At 35.0% G+C, this 17,621-nt stretch overlaps 2 protein-coding genes across 3 annotated transcripts in view; both read left to right on the top strand.

The window, feature by feature from the left end:
- kis (chromodomain helicase DNA binding protein kismet) overlaps positions 1–17,621 on the top strand; it is a 37,666-nt gene that overhangs the window by 11,740 nt on the left and 8,305 nt on the right. The window contains exons 5-12 of one of the 2 annotated variants that reach the window (XM_088236166.1): positions 668–757; positions 3,546–10,617; positions 10,713–10,884; positions 12,866–12,953; positions 13,263–13,561; positions 15,658–15,747; positions 16,066–16,260; positions 17,241–17,487. In XM_088236166.1, coding sequence (XP_088092292.1) covers positions 668–757; positions 3,546–10,617; positions 10,713–10,884; positions 12,866–12,953; positions 13,263–13,561; positions 15,658–15,747; positions 16,066–16,260; positions 17,241–17,487 — 8,253 coding nt within the window. The remainder of the gene's footprint in view (positions 1–667; positions 758–3,545; positions 10,618–10,712; positions 10,885–12,865; positions 12,954–13,262; positions 13,562–15,657; positions 15,748–16,065; positions 16,261–17,240; positions 17,488–17,621) is intronic. The other variant, XM_088236167.1, reaches the window with a different exon arrangement.
- Positions 10,897–12,422, top strand: LOC148275079 (cilia- and flagella-associated protein 263). The gene has a single exon (XM_088236168.1). It carries the CDS (start codon positions 11,210–11,212, stop codon positions 12,326–12,328), a length of 1,119 nt encoding a protein of 372 aa, XP_088092294.1. The 5' UTR covers positions 10,897–11,209; the 3' UTR covers positions 12,329–12,422.

Below are 17,621 nucleotides of genomic sequence, written 5' to 3'. Positions count from 1 at the left end.
GTATGGGCAAGAAGACATATTAGCATATTTTAGAACAAAGAAATTTTTTAAAGGTAAAATATTTAAAAAAAAAACAAATGGTTGCTTGCTTCTGCAGGGGAGAACTGAGGGGGGCTTGGCCGCGCGGTCGGCGGTGTATCAGACTCCCCCTCCTCGTTTCTCCCCTGCCGAAATTAGCAACCATTTGCTTTTCTTGATATTTTATTTTTAAAAATTCAATTCGCTCTAAAAATCTATTTTAATGTGCTAATATGTCTTCTTGCTCAAACTGATCATCGTGGTTTCAGATGTGACAGGGTTTAATGAACACCCTGTATGTTTGAAAATACACAACTTTGAACATGAAAAAATAAATTAGTCTTGATGTCTTGCATTTAAACAAAAAGGCTGTGAGGCATAAGCTCCCATTACCCCTCCTCATAATACCTCCTTAATGGTTGAAGCACCCTTTTCCCCAATTATCAAACATGATTAGCTGCTAACACTAAATATGTACACTTTTACATGCGCACATCCACACAGGCACACATCCACACAGGCACACACACACACACACACACACATACACATTTATAAACAATCAAACTTACTTGTATAATTATTTATTGTTTTTTCTGTTTGATCTCTAAATAATAATATAATATGTATATTTATTTGTGTGATACAGGTGGGAGTACAGGGTGGTTATCTTCAGCGCCAGCCACACTATCCCCCCCAGCAGCACCTGTATCCACAACAACATACCCCACATCAACAGGTAATTTGATTTGTAAAATGTACACCAGAACTGTTAGAAGTGTTGGCAAAGTGGATTCTCAGTACCATGAGAAGTTAACATTTATTTATAATTTTTAAAACTCGTTTTTTTTTTAGCCAATCTACAGGCTTGGCCCTAATGGATTGGCATTAATGATATATAATATATTGTTCAAACTTAACTTGACAATCTCCCCTTAAACAATCTGTATGGTCTTAGAATCTATTCAAAAGTACAGCAGGCATGGGCATGGCTAGATCTAGACAGACATGGCAAGTGTGTTGTGTTTAACCCAGGAGTGATAACGCCGCTTGCTTCTGGAATGCTTGCCTTTGCTGTAGGAACACATTGACAGTACTGTTTAGTGAGATTTTGTTAACTGTTCCGAGGATCCTTGGTAGAGGTGAGAAGAATCCAATGTCGGTTTTAAAATTTCTTCCAGCAAAGTCAGTATTGGTTCACACATCTCGGTGAGGTACATTGTGGTTAATTTGGGCGATGATGTCATGGGCATTTATAGAGTTAGATATTATTTTGTACAAGAATATTAAACCAGCCAAAACCCTTCTGAATTCTAAACTGAAAATGTGAAAGTATTCTTGATGATCATAATAGTTATTATAAGAGTATTTAATCCATTTCTAAACAAAAAAAACCTTCAGCCTGTTAACAAGCATTTGTGCATACACAAAACATTGTTAATTAAACTAAACTGGTATAACTAAATGGTGTTAAACTGGTTTAAGAAGTACATTAAAAAAAAATTGTTTTCAGGCATTGCCTAGTAGGTAAATTGGTTCAGCCGGAGGAATCTCACCCACATGATAAAGGTTTCAGCTCTTTTACTTCACAAAAGTTAACAGATGGAAGAGTTGAGGAAATGTGGATATTTAAACATAGGCAGAATGGTGAATGTGACACAGTGTGTAAAGCGGCCACTTAAACCAGCCAATGACAGGTCATAAGCTCTGTAAATGCCTAGACTTCCATATTACCTTATCAAAAATGTTTTTCATCTCCAGTTGCAACAAATTTAGAATGTGGTTTTATTTATTTTCTTGTAAAGTTGACAGATAAACATTTATTTTTATTAAAAAACAAGTCATTATCATGACACCAATATAATAAAGCATCTAGGTCATTTTGTAGTTTATGGCAGTCATCAATTGTTTTTAAGATTTTGAATATTTTAAAGTCATCCGCAAACGGAAGAAATTATTTTTTTTTAATTTTTAATGCAATATAATTTAATAAATATCGGAAAGAGTAGGGGTCTGAGGTTGGATCCTTGTTGTATACCCGAGGATACGGAATAAAGATAGTCTAAAAAACACTAATCTTCAGCAAAAGCTTTACAGAAATTTGCAAATATGGCATCAACTTGCAAATTATTATCGATGCTGTCATTGAAAAACTGAATGCATTGGATAAGATTTGTTGTTACAGATAGTTGGGAAACAAAACCATGTTGTTCTGATCGGAACCCACACATGTAGCATCTAGAACATTTCACGGATTTAGTGGAACTCACGGCCTCTTCGCATTTAATCTACTCCATTTTATTGTATATCAAATATTTTTTGATTATTGATGATTTCACCTTACGGTTTTTGGTAATAGGAAATGTAGATAAACTGACTGCACCTTGGTTGGCCGTAAACCGATAATGATAATGGACAGCACCTTTGATTTTAGCTTGTTGCGGTCGGCAATACTGTTCGCAATGAACATATTGTTGGCAATACTGTTAACGTGGAGAAAACAAACCAGCAGATTTTTTTTCTCGATTGTGTTCAAAAATCAACTACCACTTATTGTATAAATATGAATTTGGAACTCAAAATATTATTTATTTGGCCATAAAAAGATAGTTTCAATACAAATGCAATAGTACCAAACAGATTGCTAGGATGTTTTGCTTGATGAGCGTATTCATTATTAAATAAAATATGGATACTTTTTTATCCAACATTTCTTTATTGTTTCCAAGAAAGAGACATCCAATCATGTAAAATCAAATTTGTGTAAAATTTGCTGAAAAATATCATATCGTCGAGTTTCTGGCACAAGTTGATAACTACAATTTTTTGATAAATGACATGTCTATAAATAGCATTAAATAATCTTTGTTTTAAAAGTAAATAAAAAGATTTTATAATATTCAACTTGCATTTTAATTTATTTTGTTGATTTGGGATGAGCTTTTATCTTTTAAAATGCAATATCTCACAACTAGTATATTGTAGGTACCAAATTGTCCTAGAAACCCTACGATGTGAATTACTTTTTTATTTATTTATATATTTTCTCCTCTAGATAAATCAATTGCGCATTTAAGCAGAATAAGAGATATCTTTAAAAAAATCTCTAATGTCCTTGAGATCAATCATTACATTTATAATATTTGGCAATCTGTTTAAAACTTCATTCTGAATTCTACTACTAAAATGACTTTTATTTTCAAATTCCATATTACAACATCAAATTTTACTATATTATGGCAGCGATGTAACATTATTATCATATCAAAACTATCATGAGCTATAACAATTTGTGGTTTGTAGTTTTGAATTTATGCTTTAGAATTATGAATGAGATTAAATTTTTTGTATAATAAGATAATATCTTCACCAACAAGCTACAGAAAGTGGCTTGGTGGGATTTTAGTTTTAGTAAAAATATAACAAGTGTTTTTTTTTAAAAAATTGTAAAAATGTATAATTATACTATTAAAAAAAAAAATATTGTTGTAGCAGTTCTTAAAAATATGATTTTTTGATTGTTTCAGGCATATCAAGGATATTCACCGATGCATCAACAAACTCCCGGGAGAATGGCACAACACATGCCCTATCATCAAATGGAAATGGCTGGTCATCAGTATTCACACATGCATCAAGGAATCCCTCCTCACCAAGGAGCATTGCCCCCGCAAGGCCAACCTCACCCAGGGCAACCTCTTCAGGCTGTCCCTAATCACCCTAATCAACCAATTCCGCAAAACCCTCCGCTGCATCAAAATTTACCTTCCCACCCAAATCAGCCCCCGCATCAGAGTCTAGCCAATCATCCAAGTCAGATACACCAGGGTCCTCCAAATCAGATACACCAGGGGCCTCCAAGTCAGATACACCAAGGGCCACCGAGTCACCCAGGACCTCACTCAAATGTTCAACCTGTTCATCCCAGCCACTCTCATCAGGCCATGACCCCTACACACCCAGGTCAAGGAGGACTCTCTAATCAAAGTGTTCCTGTACATATGAATCAAAATGTACCCAATCATATCAATCCTAATTTACAAGTGCCAGGAAGTGTAAATCACACAAATTCGCCACACCCTGTACAATCTCACGCTAATATTCCTCCTCATCCGAGTCAAGTATCTCAACAAAATATTGTCAGCCTGCAGAATCAGCCTCACCAAACTATGCATCCCAGTGGACCTCATCAAAGTCATCAAGTTGGTTCGCATCAATCAAATGTCGGAAATGTTCCCAACTCTCCTCATACTGGTCTCTCTGGCCATCCCCAAAATCATCCGAGTCAGTTGCAAAATGTACATTTAAGCCAATCCCATCAAAGCTCCCAGCAATTACATCATATGGGGAATTATTCCCAAAGCTCCCCACACCCACTACCAATTTCTACTTCAATGGGTTATGGTCAGCATCCTATGCAAAGATCTCTTGATATCAATGTGAGCACTAGTAATCAGTATCCATCGGGTAAAACAATGTCTGCTCTTGAGGCCTCTAGTCCACAATACAGAGCTCCCTATCCGCAATTGTCACCCCAAATGTCTCCTAGAGCTCAAATGTCACCCAGACCTCAAGCCTCTCAAATGTCCCCACGTCCAGTGATGTCTCCGGCAAAACCGCCCAATATGTCTCCCCATCCTCATATGCAGAGCACATTAAGCCCTCGACCTCCACCAACTAACAAGACATCTTCTCCTGTGCCTACATCGACATATCCGCAACAGACCACATTGCAGGCACTTGAACAGATGGTGCTTCCAGGATCAGTTAATGCAAGTAATGATTATCCTTTTCAAGGCTTGAGAAACCCTATGTCTCCTGTAATTGGTCCCCGTATGCCTGCATCTCCTCAACCTTGGCAACATAGTCCCATGCACAGGCCAGGACCAGGTATTGCTCTAAATGGTTCAACTGCAGAGTCCATACCACAGTCTTCTCCCATTGTCACCTCCAATTCCACTGTTTCTGGTTATAGTAAACCATTGGATGAAAGTATTTCTGAACCTACAGTATTGAACTCTAGAGAAAGTAACGATCAGCCACCACAAAATCAGTCAATGACAAATGAGACAAATGTTCTACCTATTGAAGAATCAAATGCTGAAACACTTGATAATAAAGTTGATTGCAATCCTGATTCATCAACTGCCAGTGAAACCTTACCCCCCATTGAAAAATGTAAATCGCCCGAATCTACTGGAGATTTGCCTGATTCTAATGCTATTAAGGACGATTCCAAGAAATCAGTTTTGGAAAATAATGCTGTTTCCCAAACTCCCATTGATTCTTCAATTATGGAAACGAATCAACTCAGTGAGAATTTAGTATCTACTGAAAATAAAGAATCTGGACCTGTAGATAAAACGCAAGATACAAATAATATCCCGGGATTTGTTGGCCGAGTATTATCTCCAGTTGTTATGATGCAGCCAGTACAGTCTCTACCGATCACAGGCCAAACTCAAAATATGATCAATGTTCCATCACAACATTTGGCACCGAACTCCATGGGTCTCAATACCATGACATTACAAGGTGTAAACCCTTCGATACAGCAACAGCCACCTGTAATTAATATACCACAGCAGATAAATGTACCTTCGTCTACAATATCAACTTTAAGTACCATGCCGCACAGTATAACACCACACAACCTTCCTCCAAATCAGGTACAATCTCTTTTACCTGGAACAAATTTGCCTCCAAACTCCAATCAGATGGCCTCTCAATTGCAAATGAGTCAATCTCAAATAATTCCAAATATGCAGCCTGGACTACCAATGCATCCCAATATGCTCGGTTTGCCTCCTAACTTAAGCCAAATGGGAATACCCCCTCAAGGACAGTATGACAGTTCAAATCCCATGATAGCGAATATGGCATTGGGACCTAGGGGACCTATTACACCTCTAGGGCAAATTCCTCCTGGAGTAATACCTATGATGGGCCCAGGTATGGTTCCTCATCCTGGTATGACCAATGTTTACCAAACACCTATTACACATCACCAAGAGAGAGCCGCACTTCAACAGCAAATTCAAGAAACATTCTGTATGGCCCCATCTCCCGAAAACCAAGAAAAGGTCATACGTTTACAAGAAAGACTAAATATTCTTCAACAGCATGAAACAAACGATAAATGCTCAGGAGGGCCACAATGTATCTTACAAAACCCAATGTATGGTTCGTCGATGATTGATAGTCCTCAAGTTTCAAGTACAACTGGCAGAGGTAGATCAAAAGGGCCATCAAAACCCAGAAAACCGAGAGTGAAAAAGGCCGACAAGATGGCAGCTATTGTACCTATAGTACCTCATATCTTAGAAAATATGCCTGTTTCTGAAGATTGTGTTACACCAGGCACTGGATTAAAATCAATTATTAATTCAGATATAATTGAATCAAGTGAAATGATGCTTGACAACACCGTTATTACTAGTGATTTAGATTTATTAGACTCAAAGTCCAAAAAGTTGAAAACACCAAGAAAACCCAGGGAGAAGAAACCCAAAGAACCGAAACCACCAAAGGAACCAAAAATTCCTAAAGAACCCAAATTAAAAGAACCTAAAACTCCAAAAGAGAGAAAGAAACGTGAACCAAAAGATCCCAATGCACCTAAACGAAAGCGCGCCAAAAAGAAATTATCTTCTAGTGAAGTAGAATTAGATCAAACTTTACTTAGTTCTGAAGTACAAACTTTTAGCTCCGAAGAAAAAGTATCCACAAGCGAACACAGTCCTTCTGCACCTAATGTTCAATCTGAGCCTAGTGAGACTGTAGCAAATGATTCAGGTGTCACAGATTTTGATGATATCCCAGTTTCCAAAATTCCCATTAAAGAATTGTTAGAAGAAGCTGCTGCTAAAAAAGAAAGGGATGAGAGTGTTTATGATCTAGATGAGGATGTTTACTCGAACTCTGCTTCGCCAACAAAAAAGAAGAATAGCAACAGAAATCGTAATAAAACAGCTACCAGTGGTTCAGCAAAAAAATTATGTAAACGCACATCTGGGGGACGTAAAAAGAAAAGGGGAGGCATTGTTCCCGAATCTGACGGAGAGCCAGATGACCTTATTACTACACCTCCTCCTTCACCACCACCTGAAGGTGATTGTGATAGTTCCAAACGTCGATCTGCCAGACACACTCAAAGAAAGAAATATACCGATGATGTATTACTCCGATTGTCTGATGATGAGTTTCCAATCGTGACTACTTCTAAGATTGAAAAAGAAGTAAAACCAAAAGAATCTAAAACAACTCCCGTTAAAGAAATTGAAAGTGTAGGAGGAGCTGATGTTGTGAATAAACCTAATTATGTTTATATAAATACTACTGATGAAGATTCAATGGTAGTACAATATGTTTTAGCATCTCGTATGGGAAAAAGAGAACTTATTCCAGATGCTCCTAAACCACTTGTAGTTGAGAATAAAACAGAATTAGATGAAAATACTATTGTTGAAAGTAAAAGTGGGGATAATATTGATACGGATGACAACATGAAAATAGTAGACGATATTAAGACAGAGATTGGAATTAAGTCAGAAATTGGAATTAAAACTGAGATTGGAATTAAAACAGAGATCGTAATTAAATCAGAAGATGAAGTTAAAAAGGAGGATAATATTCAAATAGAAGATAAATCACAAATAGAAGATGCATCTAAAGCAGGAAATGAAATAAATCATGAAAATGAAGAGAATTCCAAAAATGAAATTAAAGTGGAAAATAGTAAAATCCTCCAAGAAAGTGATAATGCCACTAAAACTATAAAAGAATGTGAAAGATTATGTGGTGATATTATTAAACATAACGATTTGGTTGAAAAATCTATTGAAAATAGTAAATTAAATATTAATGAATCTCAAATTACTTCAGATTCCAATTCAGTAGCGAGTGATTCTGAAGTAAATAAAATAACTCCTGACCTTATTTTAAAAGATGATAAAATTGATGAAGTGGGAGTAAAAAAAGTTATTGGATCCTCAGATGCTAAATTGACTATTTCTGATATACCAGTTGATTCAACAAAGTTGACTGAAGATTTAGACATAGATGTCACTGGCCAAATTAAATCTATCAACCCACCCGTTGAATCTGTGAATCAAATGGAGGAATGTATCACTAACACCGATATTTCAAACACTGAGAAACCTGTAGTTGATGAAAAGGGTAGAGAGATTATTGAAAGTATTTCTGATATTAAATCAGAAAAACCTGATACAATTCAAGATTCTTCTGGAAATATTGAAAAATTGCCACTTGTAATGATAGATGTTGAAGAATATTTTGTAAAATATCGTAATTTTTCATATCTTCACTGTGAATGGAAAACTGAAGATGAATTGTATAAAGGTGACAAAAGGATATTTTCAAAAATAAAGAGATTTAAACAAAAACAGGCTCAACAGATGAATATATTTGAATATTTAGATGAAGAACCTTTTAATCCAGATTATGTGGAAGTTGAAAGAATATTAGATGAATCAGAGCATGTTGATCCAGCCACATCAGAGACAGTAAAACATTATTTAGTGAAATGGAAGAGTTTACAACATGAAGATAGTACGTGGGAACTTGAAGAAGATATTGACCCTATAAAAATAAAGCAGTTTGAAATATTCAGAAGTTTACCAGCAAAAGAAAAGTGGAAGTTCAAAAGAAAACCACTTCCAGAACAGTGGGAACAATTGAAAGAATCTCCCGTTTATAAGTCAGGAAACACATTACGTCCATACCAATTGGAAGGCCTTAATTGGCTGCTGTTTTCTTGGTACAATGGTCGCAACTGTATACTCGCTGATGAGATGGGATTGGGTAAAACAATACAAAGCCTTACATTTATTCACTCAGTTTGGGAACTTGGGATTCGTGGACCATTCCTTGTCATTGCCCCACTATCTACCATCCCCAATTGGCAGCGGGAATTAGAAGGATGGACTGATATGAATGTTATTGTATATCATGGATCGCAACAAAGTAAAAGCATGCTTCAAGAGTATGAATTGTTCTTTAAAAATGAAAAAGGTGCATTCATTAAAGAAATAACTAAATTTAATGTACTTATTACTACGTTTGAAGTTATTGTCAATGATTTTCAAGATCTGAGTATTTTCAACTGGCGTTTATGTGTGATTGATGAAGCTCATAGATTGAAAAATAGAAATTGTAAATTGTTAGAGGGTCTACGACAACTCCATCTAGAGCACAGAGTACTTTTATCTGGCACCCCCTTGCAAAACAATGTCAATGAACTTTTTTCATTACTAAATTTTTTGGAACCATCCCAGTTTTCCAGTAGTGAAGCTTTCTTAACTGAATTTGGTCAATTGAAAACTGAATCAGAGGTTGTAAAATTACAAGCACTTTTAAAACCAATGATGTTGAGACGATTAAAAGAAGATGTTGAAAAGTCCCTTGCACCTAAAGAAGAAACTGTTGTAGAAGTTGAACTCACCAATATTCAGAAAAAATATTACAGGGGAATCTTGGAGCGTAATTTCACATTTCTTTCTAAGGGAACAGCATCTGCAGCGAATATTCCGAATCTTATGAATACAATGATGGAATTAAGGAAATGTTGTATTCATCCTTATCTACTGAATGGAGCTGAAGAGCAAATTCAATACGACTATAAACAGTCCCACGGAGAAGATCAACAAGCGTACTATAAAGCTCTCATACAATCTTCGGGAAAGATGGTTCTAGTGGATAAGTTATTGCCAAAGCTAAAAGCAAATGGTCATAGAGTATTAATATTTAGCCAAATGGTTAGATGTTTAGATATATTAGAAGACTATTTAATGTATAAAAAGTACCCGTTTGAGAGAATAGATGGGAGAATTAGAGGAAACATGCGACAGGAAGCCATTGACAGATTTTCTAAACCAGACTCTGATAGGTTCGTATTCTTGTTATGCACGAAAGCTGGTGGATTAGGGATTAATTTAACGGCGGCTGATACTGTCATAATCTATGACAGTGATTGGAATCCACAAAATGATTTACAAGCCCAAGCTCGGTGCCATCGTATAGGCCAGCAAAAAATGGTAAAGATATATCGATTACTTTGCCGGAACACGTATGAAAGAGAAATGTTTGACAAGGCTTCCATGAAACTTGGATTAGACAAAGCCATTCTACAGAGCATGAATACTTCACAAGGAGGTAAGGAGGGTAATACAAAACAACTCTCTAAAAAGGAAATTGAAGATTTATTGAAGAAGGGTGCATATGGGGCTGTCATGGATGAAGATAATGCTGGTGACAAATTTTGCGAAGAAGATATTGATATAATTCTTGCTAGAAGAACTCAAATCATCCAAATGGAAGCAGAAAAAGGGTCCACATTTTCAAAAGCTAGCTTTTCTTCATCCGGAATCAGATCTGATATTGATATAGATGATCCAGACTTTTGGAAGAAATGGGCAAAAAAAGCCGAAATCGATACTACAGAAAAAAAGGTTGAAGAAGTGCTTGTAATGTCAGAACCCCGAAGACGTACACAAATTAAACGCTATGGACATGATGATGGAGCTCTCGAGATGTCTGACATCGACTCTACTCCTGATATGTCTGATGAAGAAGTGGAAGGTAACTTTTTTATATCATATATATATATTTTTACAAATCTTAACATATGCTGTGATGAATTCAAACATTAGGAAAATAATTTATGTTTTTTTCAGGTGTAAGTTTGAGAAATAAAAGGCGAAAAGAAAAATTGGGCAAACGAGGTCGTAGATGTAATGATGAATACCTCCCTCGTCACGATGGTGTGTTTACCGGGGATGATGTCATTTATGGCAATTGGGCTCGCTCTGAATGTTTCAAGGTTGAAAGAGGACTTTTGACATTTGGGTGAGCTTTTTTTTAAAATATCAATAATTTATACACATTTGTAAAAATGCAAACTAAGAACTTTGTACAATTCTAAAATAATTAGTATTTGAGATAAAAATTATTAGAAAAAAAAACAATATTCCTATGGTGGAAGGTGGCATCTAATTAATCCAACATGCATTCAGTAAAAATGGTTTCACTCTCAAAATAACACACCCTTTCATGTGCTTTTTTATTCAATGTTTTATGCTCTGTGTAGAGTTTATTGATTTTGTCACCTTAGCAACAACTTTTGTTTTTAATGACAGTAAAAAAATTTTGCTCACCGCCTTTATAATATTTAATGAAAATGAATTTGTTAGAAACATCCAATGATGTAAGAAATTCTGGAGATACTAATTTATATATTGAAGAGTTCACTGATGAGTTTTTAGCAGAGTCTGTAAGTAATTTGATGTCCCAAAATAAAATGCTCAGTTTGGAAAATGAAATAATTGAGAGATATTTCACGAGACAAGATCCATCCGTTCTGGTAGCAGTGCAACAAATGCTGGAATTTTCTTCTCAGCCACAGGGAAATTTTTCTTTGATATCAGGTGGAACATCAGCGAGGTTTTTGGCCATGTCAAGTGTCATGATGTCCTCTCCTTCTAAAATTGGCTCACAAGGCCGAGTTGGAGGTATGGGCATATCACCTAAGATTACAATTACGCACAAGTCTTCAATGATAAAAAAAGAAATTGATAATTTTAAAATTTCCCTGCAATCTGCGGAAAAACATTCAAAAAAAGCTAATAGTTTGCTGATAGCTCATTTAGAAGAAATCAATTTACGGAAGGAAGAATTAAATGATTCAAATACAAAATTTCTCAAACAAGTTATAAATGCAGTGGATCCAATTTCCAATAGAATCCCTGCAGAATCTTGGATGAAGTACATGAACGAATGGTTATCTTTAACTAATGGACAAATAGGAAAGATTAGACTTCTAATTAGCACTTTGAAGAGTCACTTTCACAAGCTAAAGGTTATTCTCTTGAGGAAAGAAGAGCTAGGAAAGTCTCTGCGACCGATTGACTTTAAGAAGATATTTATAGAAAATGAAGGTTATCTGACTCGTATTGAAAAAAAAGGATTGCAAATAATTGATGTGAAAAAGATGGTCTCTGAGATCTTTATGAACTTCAATATACAAAAAAAGTTATTAACGGAAAACTCGGTTTACTTGAAATCTTTACTCGACTCGTGTGTTAAAAAAAAACAGCAAATTCAAACTGTTAATGTCGAAGTTCAGAAAGTTCAGGCTGCTATAAAAAAAATAACAAATAAGCACAAATGTATTTACAATCTCAGGCAGAAACATTGTATTCCACACATTACTGAATATATTCAGAAAAAAGACATGTTTTATGATCTTCAAAATAGCATTAAAAACCTCAGCATGCGAAGGCATCCCAATTAATTGCAGCAAAATACCACAAAAATATGATTTGTTTTTCGTAAATTTCAATTATTTATATGCACTTTAAAATAATCACTGAAATAACTTGTATAAATCGATTGGTTTAAAAAATATATTATGCATATTAATTTAGTGTTTTTAATGCCAATAAATTTTATCAAATATGTATGTATATATTTTTACAAAAGCCATGTGACAGTAGGAAATGGATCATATGGGTTCATGATTATGACAGTTTCCCGTAGTATATCACGAGTCATTTGAAATAGAAATTGAATTTCATATCTAAATGATGATTTATAAGCCTGACGATGATTCGAGAGGAATGAGAAATTGCCTTAAAAAATATAAGAAAGGATAAATTAAGTGGATCTTTACCTATCTTGAAATAGTATTTGTTCTGTAAGGCGAGTATTTTGTAACTTACTCCCAGTTTTAAAGTAAAACTTCATAACAGAGCACTATGTCCTTCTGATTCTTCAAAATAGTTCTTTATAACATATTAATTCTTTACGATTTTACATTCCTTATTTTCAGATGGTCTCGGTGGGATGAAATTATAAGCAAACATCAGTTCAGGAGAGGATGGACTACTGTTGATATTGAAGACTGTGCTAGAATAATCGTAAGCTCTTTTTATACTGTATAGTTAATAACTATTATTTTCAAAATAATTAAAGTATTGTTTGCTTTGTATTATAATAGATTGAATTATCTATATTTTTTATTGATAATATGTTTGGATTCATATTCTTCTATATTCAATTTTGAAATCAGTGAGCTTAAATTATTAATCAAAATGATGATCAACCATGCTAATACCGAGAGAATGTAGGTTCTCGCTGAGTTATGATAATTCTGATCAAATTTGATGTTTTTATGCGCATTATCTGTTTCTGGACAAACACTATTGTTATTTTCTTTTTTGTTGTAGATTTTGTTCTGTCTCCGTCATTATAAAGGTGATGAAAAGATCCGAAATTTCATATGGGACTTAATCCAACCAAGTGAAAATGGGGAAATCACTATTGATCACAATCACAGTGGACTTCATAATCCTGTTCCCCGAGGTCGAAATGCTAAGAAAAAACTCAAAATAAAAGACACCAAGGAACCTAAAGTTTCTCTTCAAAAGTGGGAAGATCCATCACACTGGAGTTCTGGTGAAAAATATGACTGTGAATCGTATTTGGAAAGCAGCTATAAGAGACATCTTTTCCGTCATGCCAACAAGTGAGCTTTTATTTACCAATAAGTTAGTTAATGTTGTCAAGTAATTCTTAAGTCGACAGGCGCCATGGTGCAGTTGGTTAGACGCCCAACTGTGAAACTGGAGTCACGGATTCGTTTCCTGCTAGTTGCAAGAAAATAATCAATGAAACGATATTTTCTTAACTGGTCAGGGTGTTGTGGTGTATTATCATAATCTCCATCCATACCTTTTTTCCGCCTGCTGATAAGCCTCTACAGCAGGGGTGCTCAAACGGTCGATCGCGAGTGCCTTTTGAGTCTATCTAGAGAAAAAATATCCGTGCATATTGTGCGGAAAACTAATATCTATGCTACGATACACCCTACCTAGACCTACCTAGATGACAATCCTGCAACACACATACTTGATGCCTCTCAGAGTAGATCGCCAGCAGTTCATGTTTGAGCACCCCTGCTCTACGGTATAGGCTTTACGGGTTATTCCTTTTAAAATAATAATAATAAATAAATGATAATATAAACATACAAAATTGTGAAGTGCCCTTCAGGGTCTATATATATTAGCCAATTATTATGTAATCTGTTGATGAACATATTTTATCATCACCGTATGTACATATAAATGAGAGTTTTTTATGTTTGTAGATTGAGGCCAAAAGAGACTGTTCAGTGATTATTTTTCTACCACAATTTTTTATTTTTTAAGTATAATTTAAAATTTTGGTTAAATTGTGTTAAGTCGTTTGATTGCAATCGCTGAAATAAGTAGTCAATTATATAGTTTTAAAAAAAATAGCTTATTCCTCGCAGCGATTAAATTCTTAACAAAAAAAAAACATTTTAACAAAATAGCAGCAGTTCATGATATTTGACCTAATTAAATAATTGTGTATAAATGGAACCGATAATGTAAGCAAGGTTGAAAGTCACTTGAAGACGATGAGTGGCTAAGAAGGCCGACCGACATCACAAAACACATGAAATATGAAAGATCCATTTGCTAACCATATTTACATGTAAGTTATAAATTCAAAAAATACTTGGTACACTTCCACTTATTTATTTTGACCAATTAACCAAGACAACTACATGTTAATTTCGTATATTCCGCTATTTTCAAATTTGTCGACCTGATCTTTACTATTAATAATTGTTTGGTTCATATATAGGACAAAGCGGGAGAGCAATTAAATATAGAGTGAAAGAACATTTAGCTTCACATAGATTAAATAACGACATATCAAACTATGCATCACATTTAAATGAATTAAAACATAGTTTTGACAAATCAAAAAACATAAAAATTTTACATGTAGGACATAAAGGTCAAAAGTTAGATAGATTGGAAATTTTTGAAATAAATAGGATAAAAAATAATAGCGATAGAATTTTAATAAATCAGCATATAGAATTTAAAAACTCACCCTTATTAGCCCCCTTAGTTGGACCCTGTACATTGTAATAAAATAATAAATATTTTTCATATAAAAGAATATTCTCTTAAAGTACACTGCCAACACATGTTTCAATAATTTGTCTCACTCTGTTCCATTGAAATATTGCGTATTGTATCTTTTTCAACTTATTTTTAAATGTACCTACGCTTAAGATAATATTTAGTTTTATATAAATTATCCTTCCACTGTATAATATTCACCAGTCTGAAGATGCCCATTAGAGGGTGAAAGCGCTAATTGGTCAAAATAAATAAGTGGAAGTGTACCAAGTATTTTTGAAATTAATAACTTGTATGTAAATATAAGTTATTACATCATTACAATGAAAATCCATAAATAATTGTTAATAAATAATTTAAATGAAAAAAAAAACACGTTATGTTTATGTTGTCAAATAAAACAAAATGGCCACAAAATGGTTGCCAACCAACATCACTTGCGTTCGATAGGGCTTCTCTATAGGTTCACGCATTATTACTCTGAGTTTCACTGTATTTACATTCACTTTTACCTGATTTTCTACTTGGATTGAACTTTGGTCAGTGGCTGAATATAGTACAAACTGAAAATATTAGTTCAGTACTTTACTCTAATTTGGATTGATTTTCACTAGACTTGTGGCATGTATCCATTTATTAAAATTTGATATTCATTTTCCAGAGTGTTACTGCGAGTGCGTCTCATGTATTACATAAAACATGAGGTGATTGGAGATTTGGCCAGCCAAATTGCCGAGGGTGTAAATGCCAGGTACTTATTGTATACAATACATTTTGACCATTTTCACCATCTTTTTATCGCTTCGCTTTTATAACCATTTTAATGACTTATGAGCTAGTTTTTCATCTTAAACCATTCATTTTATTGGGTCATGCGTCATTTTGCATGATTTTTTTATACAAATATTAATTTGTAACGCTTTGGGTTTTTGATTTCCCGCTTTCCTTGTTAATACCGGTATAAGCACTAGTGTGTGTGGAGTCAGCGCGGAGATGTAGGCGGACCCGGGCAGAGTGTGGTGAGCTGGTCAGCTCGAGGGCAGGATACAGTTTGTGTTGTGTGTGGCAGTGGACTGGCGATGCGCGTACCGGCTGCCGACAGCCCAGCGCCGCGAGTGTGGTGGGACGTGTCGTGCGACGTGTCTCTCCTGGTGGGAACCTACTTGCACGGCTACGAGAACTACCTCGCCATGCGCATGGATCCACAGCTAGTCTTCATGCAGCGCCTGGGTCCCCCGGACGATGCTGAATGTATAACCATCAAGTAAGTGGGGTGTCCTTTCTCTGTTTGCTCACTTAACCTAACCTTACCTGTCATGTCCCAACACTGCTTGTTCAATAATACATTGTCATTTTTTTTTACTATACTTACGCTTGCCTTTTCGTTTTTGTCAGTTATCTCAGTGTCGTTCCGAATGGGCGAAATGTATTGCCATCTTTTTTTAGCATTTAAGATGTATCGTAATAAAAATATCTCTCCACCCATAAATTATCATTCGGGCTGTGTACTCCTGCCGTCTATTCACTTTATTCTAATTATGTCTTGTTCATTTGAATGGTAAGTTTTTGCAATTATTACTATTATTTATGTACATACTTCGAACAACAGGTAACCGGTAGCAGGATTGATTTTTTTTTACCACATCTCACATGTAGCAAGTCTTAATAACTCAAAGCCAAGGTAATGTACTTATGTATTTTGTCCACAAATTGTAAATATTCTATACAGATGTGATATTTTTCAATCTAATAAACCAAGGATGAACACAAAATTGTGTTTTTACACTGTGATAAATAGTTTATGATTAGGTTTACTATTGCAACCTAAAGCACAATATTTATTTTCATTGTGGTTTTTAGCAGTGCGAACTGACTATGTACTCAATGTCATCTATCCAATATGTTATAAGTAGAATAGATAGTTATAGTTGATACATATTTTCCCTTGGAGACTCGGTTTCACAAACTATGTGTGCATAAAATTTAGTGGAAATTTCCAGTAACAGAAAGCGGGATATTTATTTGTTTTTTGATATAGTGGGGTCCATTTAGAATGTGTGTAATAGCTAACTATGTATTCTCTTTGGATATCTAAGTTAATATTCAATAAAATTGTACGTTTTTATTTCATGAAATATATGTGAAAATAGATAGATATAGTTGGCATCAATTAAAATATACACGCTTTAAAAAAGCAAAAATGAAACTTTTAATATTAAATAAGTTTTCTATCGAATTGTTTAGAAACGAGGACATGATGAAAAGCATCCTGGACCAGGGTGAAGGCGACGGTGAGGAAGGGGGGCAGGACACTCCCCTGTCATCTCCCCCCGCTTCCCCGGCCGCCGCACCACAGGAGGAGGCCGGGCCCAGCTCAGGAGCCCCACAGTGGCCCTCCATGCAGGACCTTAACACTCGGCTGCGGCGCCTCATCACCTCCTACCAGAGGAGCTACAAAAGGGAAGAGCTTAAAATGCAGCAGCGTGCTCGAGTAAGTATTTATTAAAATCCTTTTAATGAGGAAGTTCAGTGGTTTTTTAAAAAAAAAATGTATTTGTTATTTACTATCAAACTAAGCAAAAAAAAATAATATTTTAAATATCATATTAAGATTGCTATTACTTT

Source organism: Micrasema longulum, unplaced genomic scaffold (genome assembly GCF_059751315.1).
Source record: "Micrasema longulum isolate JH-2025_06_02 unplaced genomic scaffold, ASM5975131v1 h1tg001519l, whole genome shotgun sequence".
NCBI classification, from domain to species: domain Eukaryota; kingdom Metazoa; phylum Arthropoda; class Insecta; order Trichoptera; family Brachycentridae; genus Micrasema; species Micrasema longulum.
Note: the sequence above shows the minus strand (reverse complement) of the source record. Positions and strands in the feature narration are given on the sequence as shown.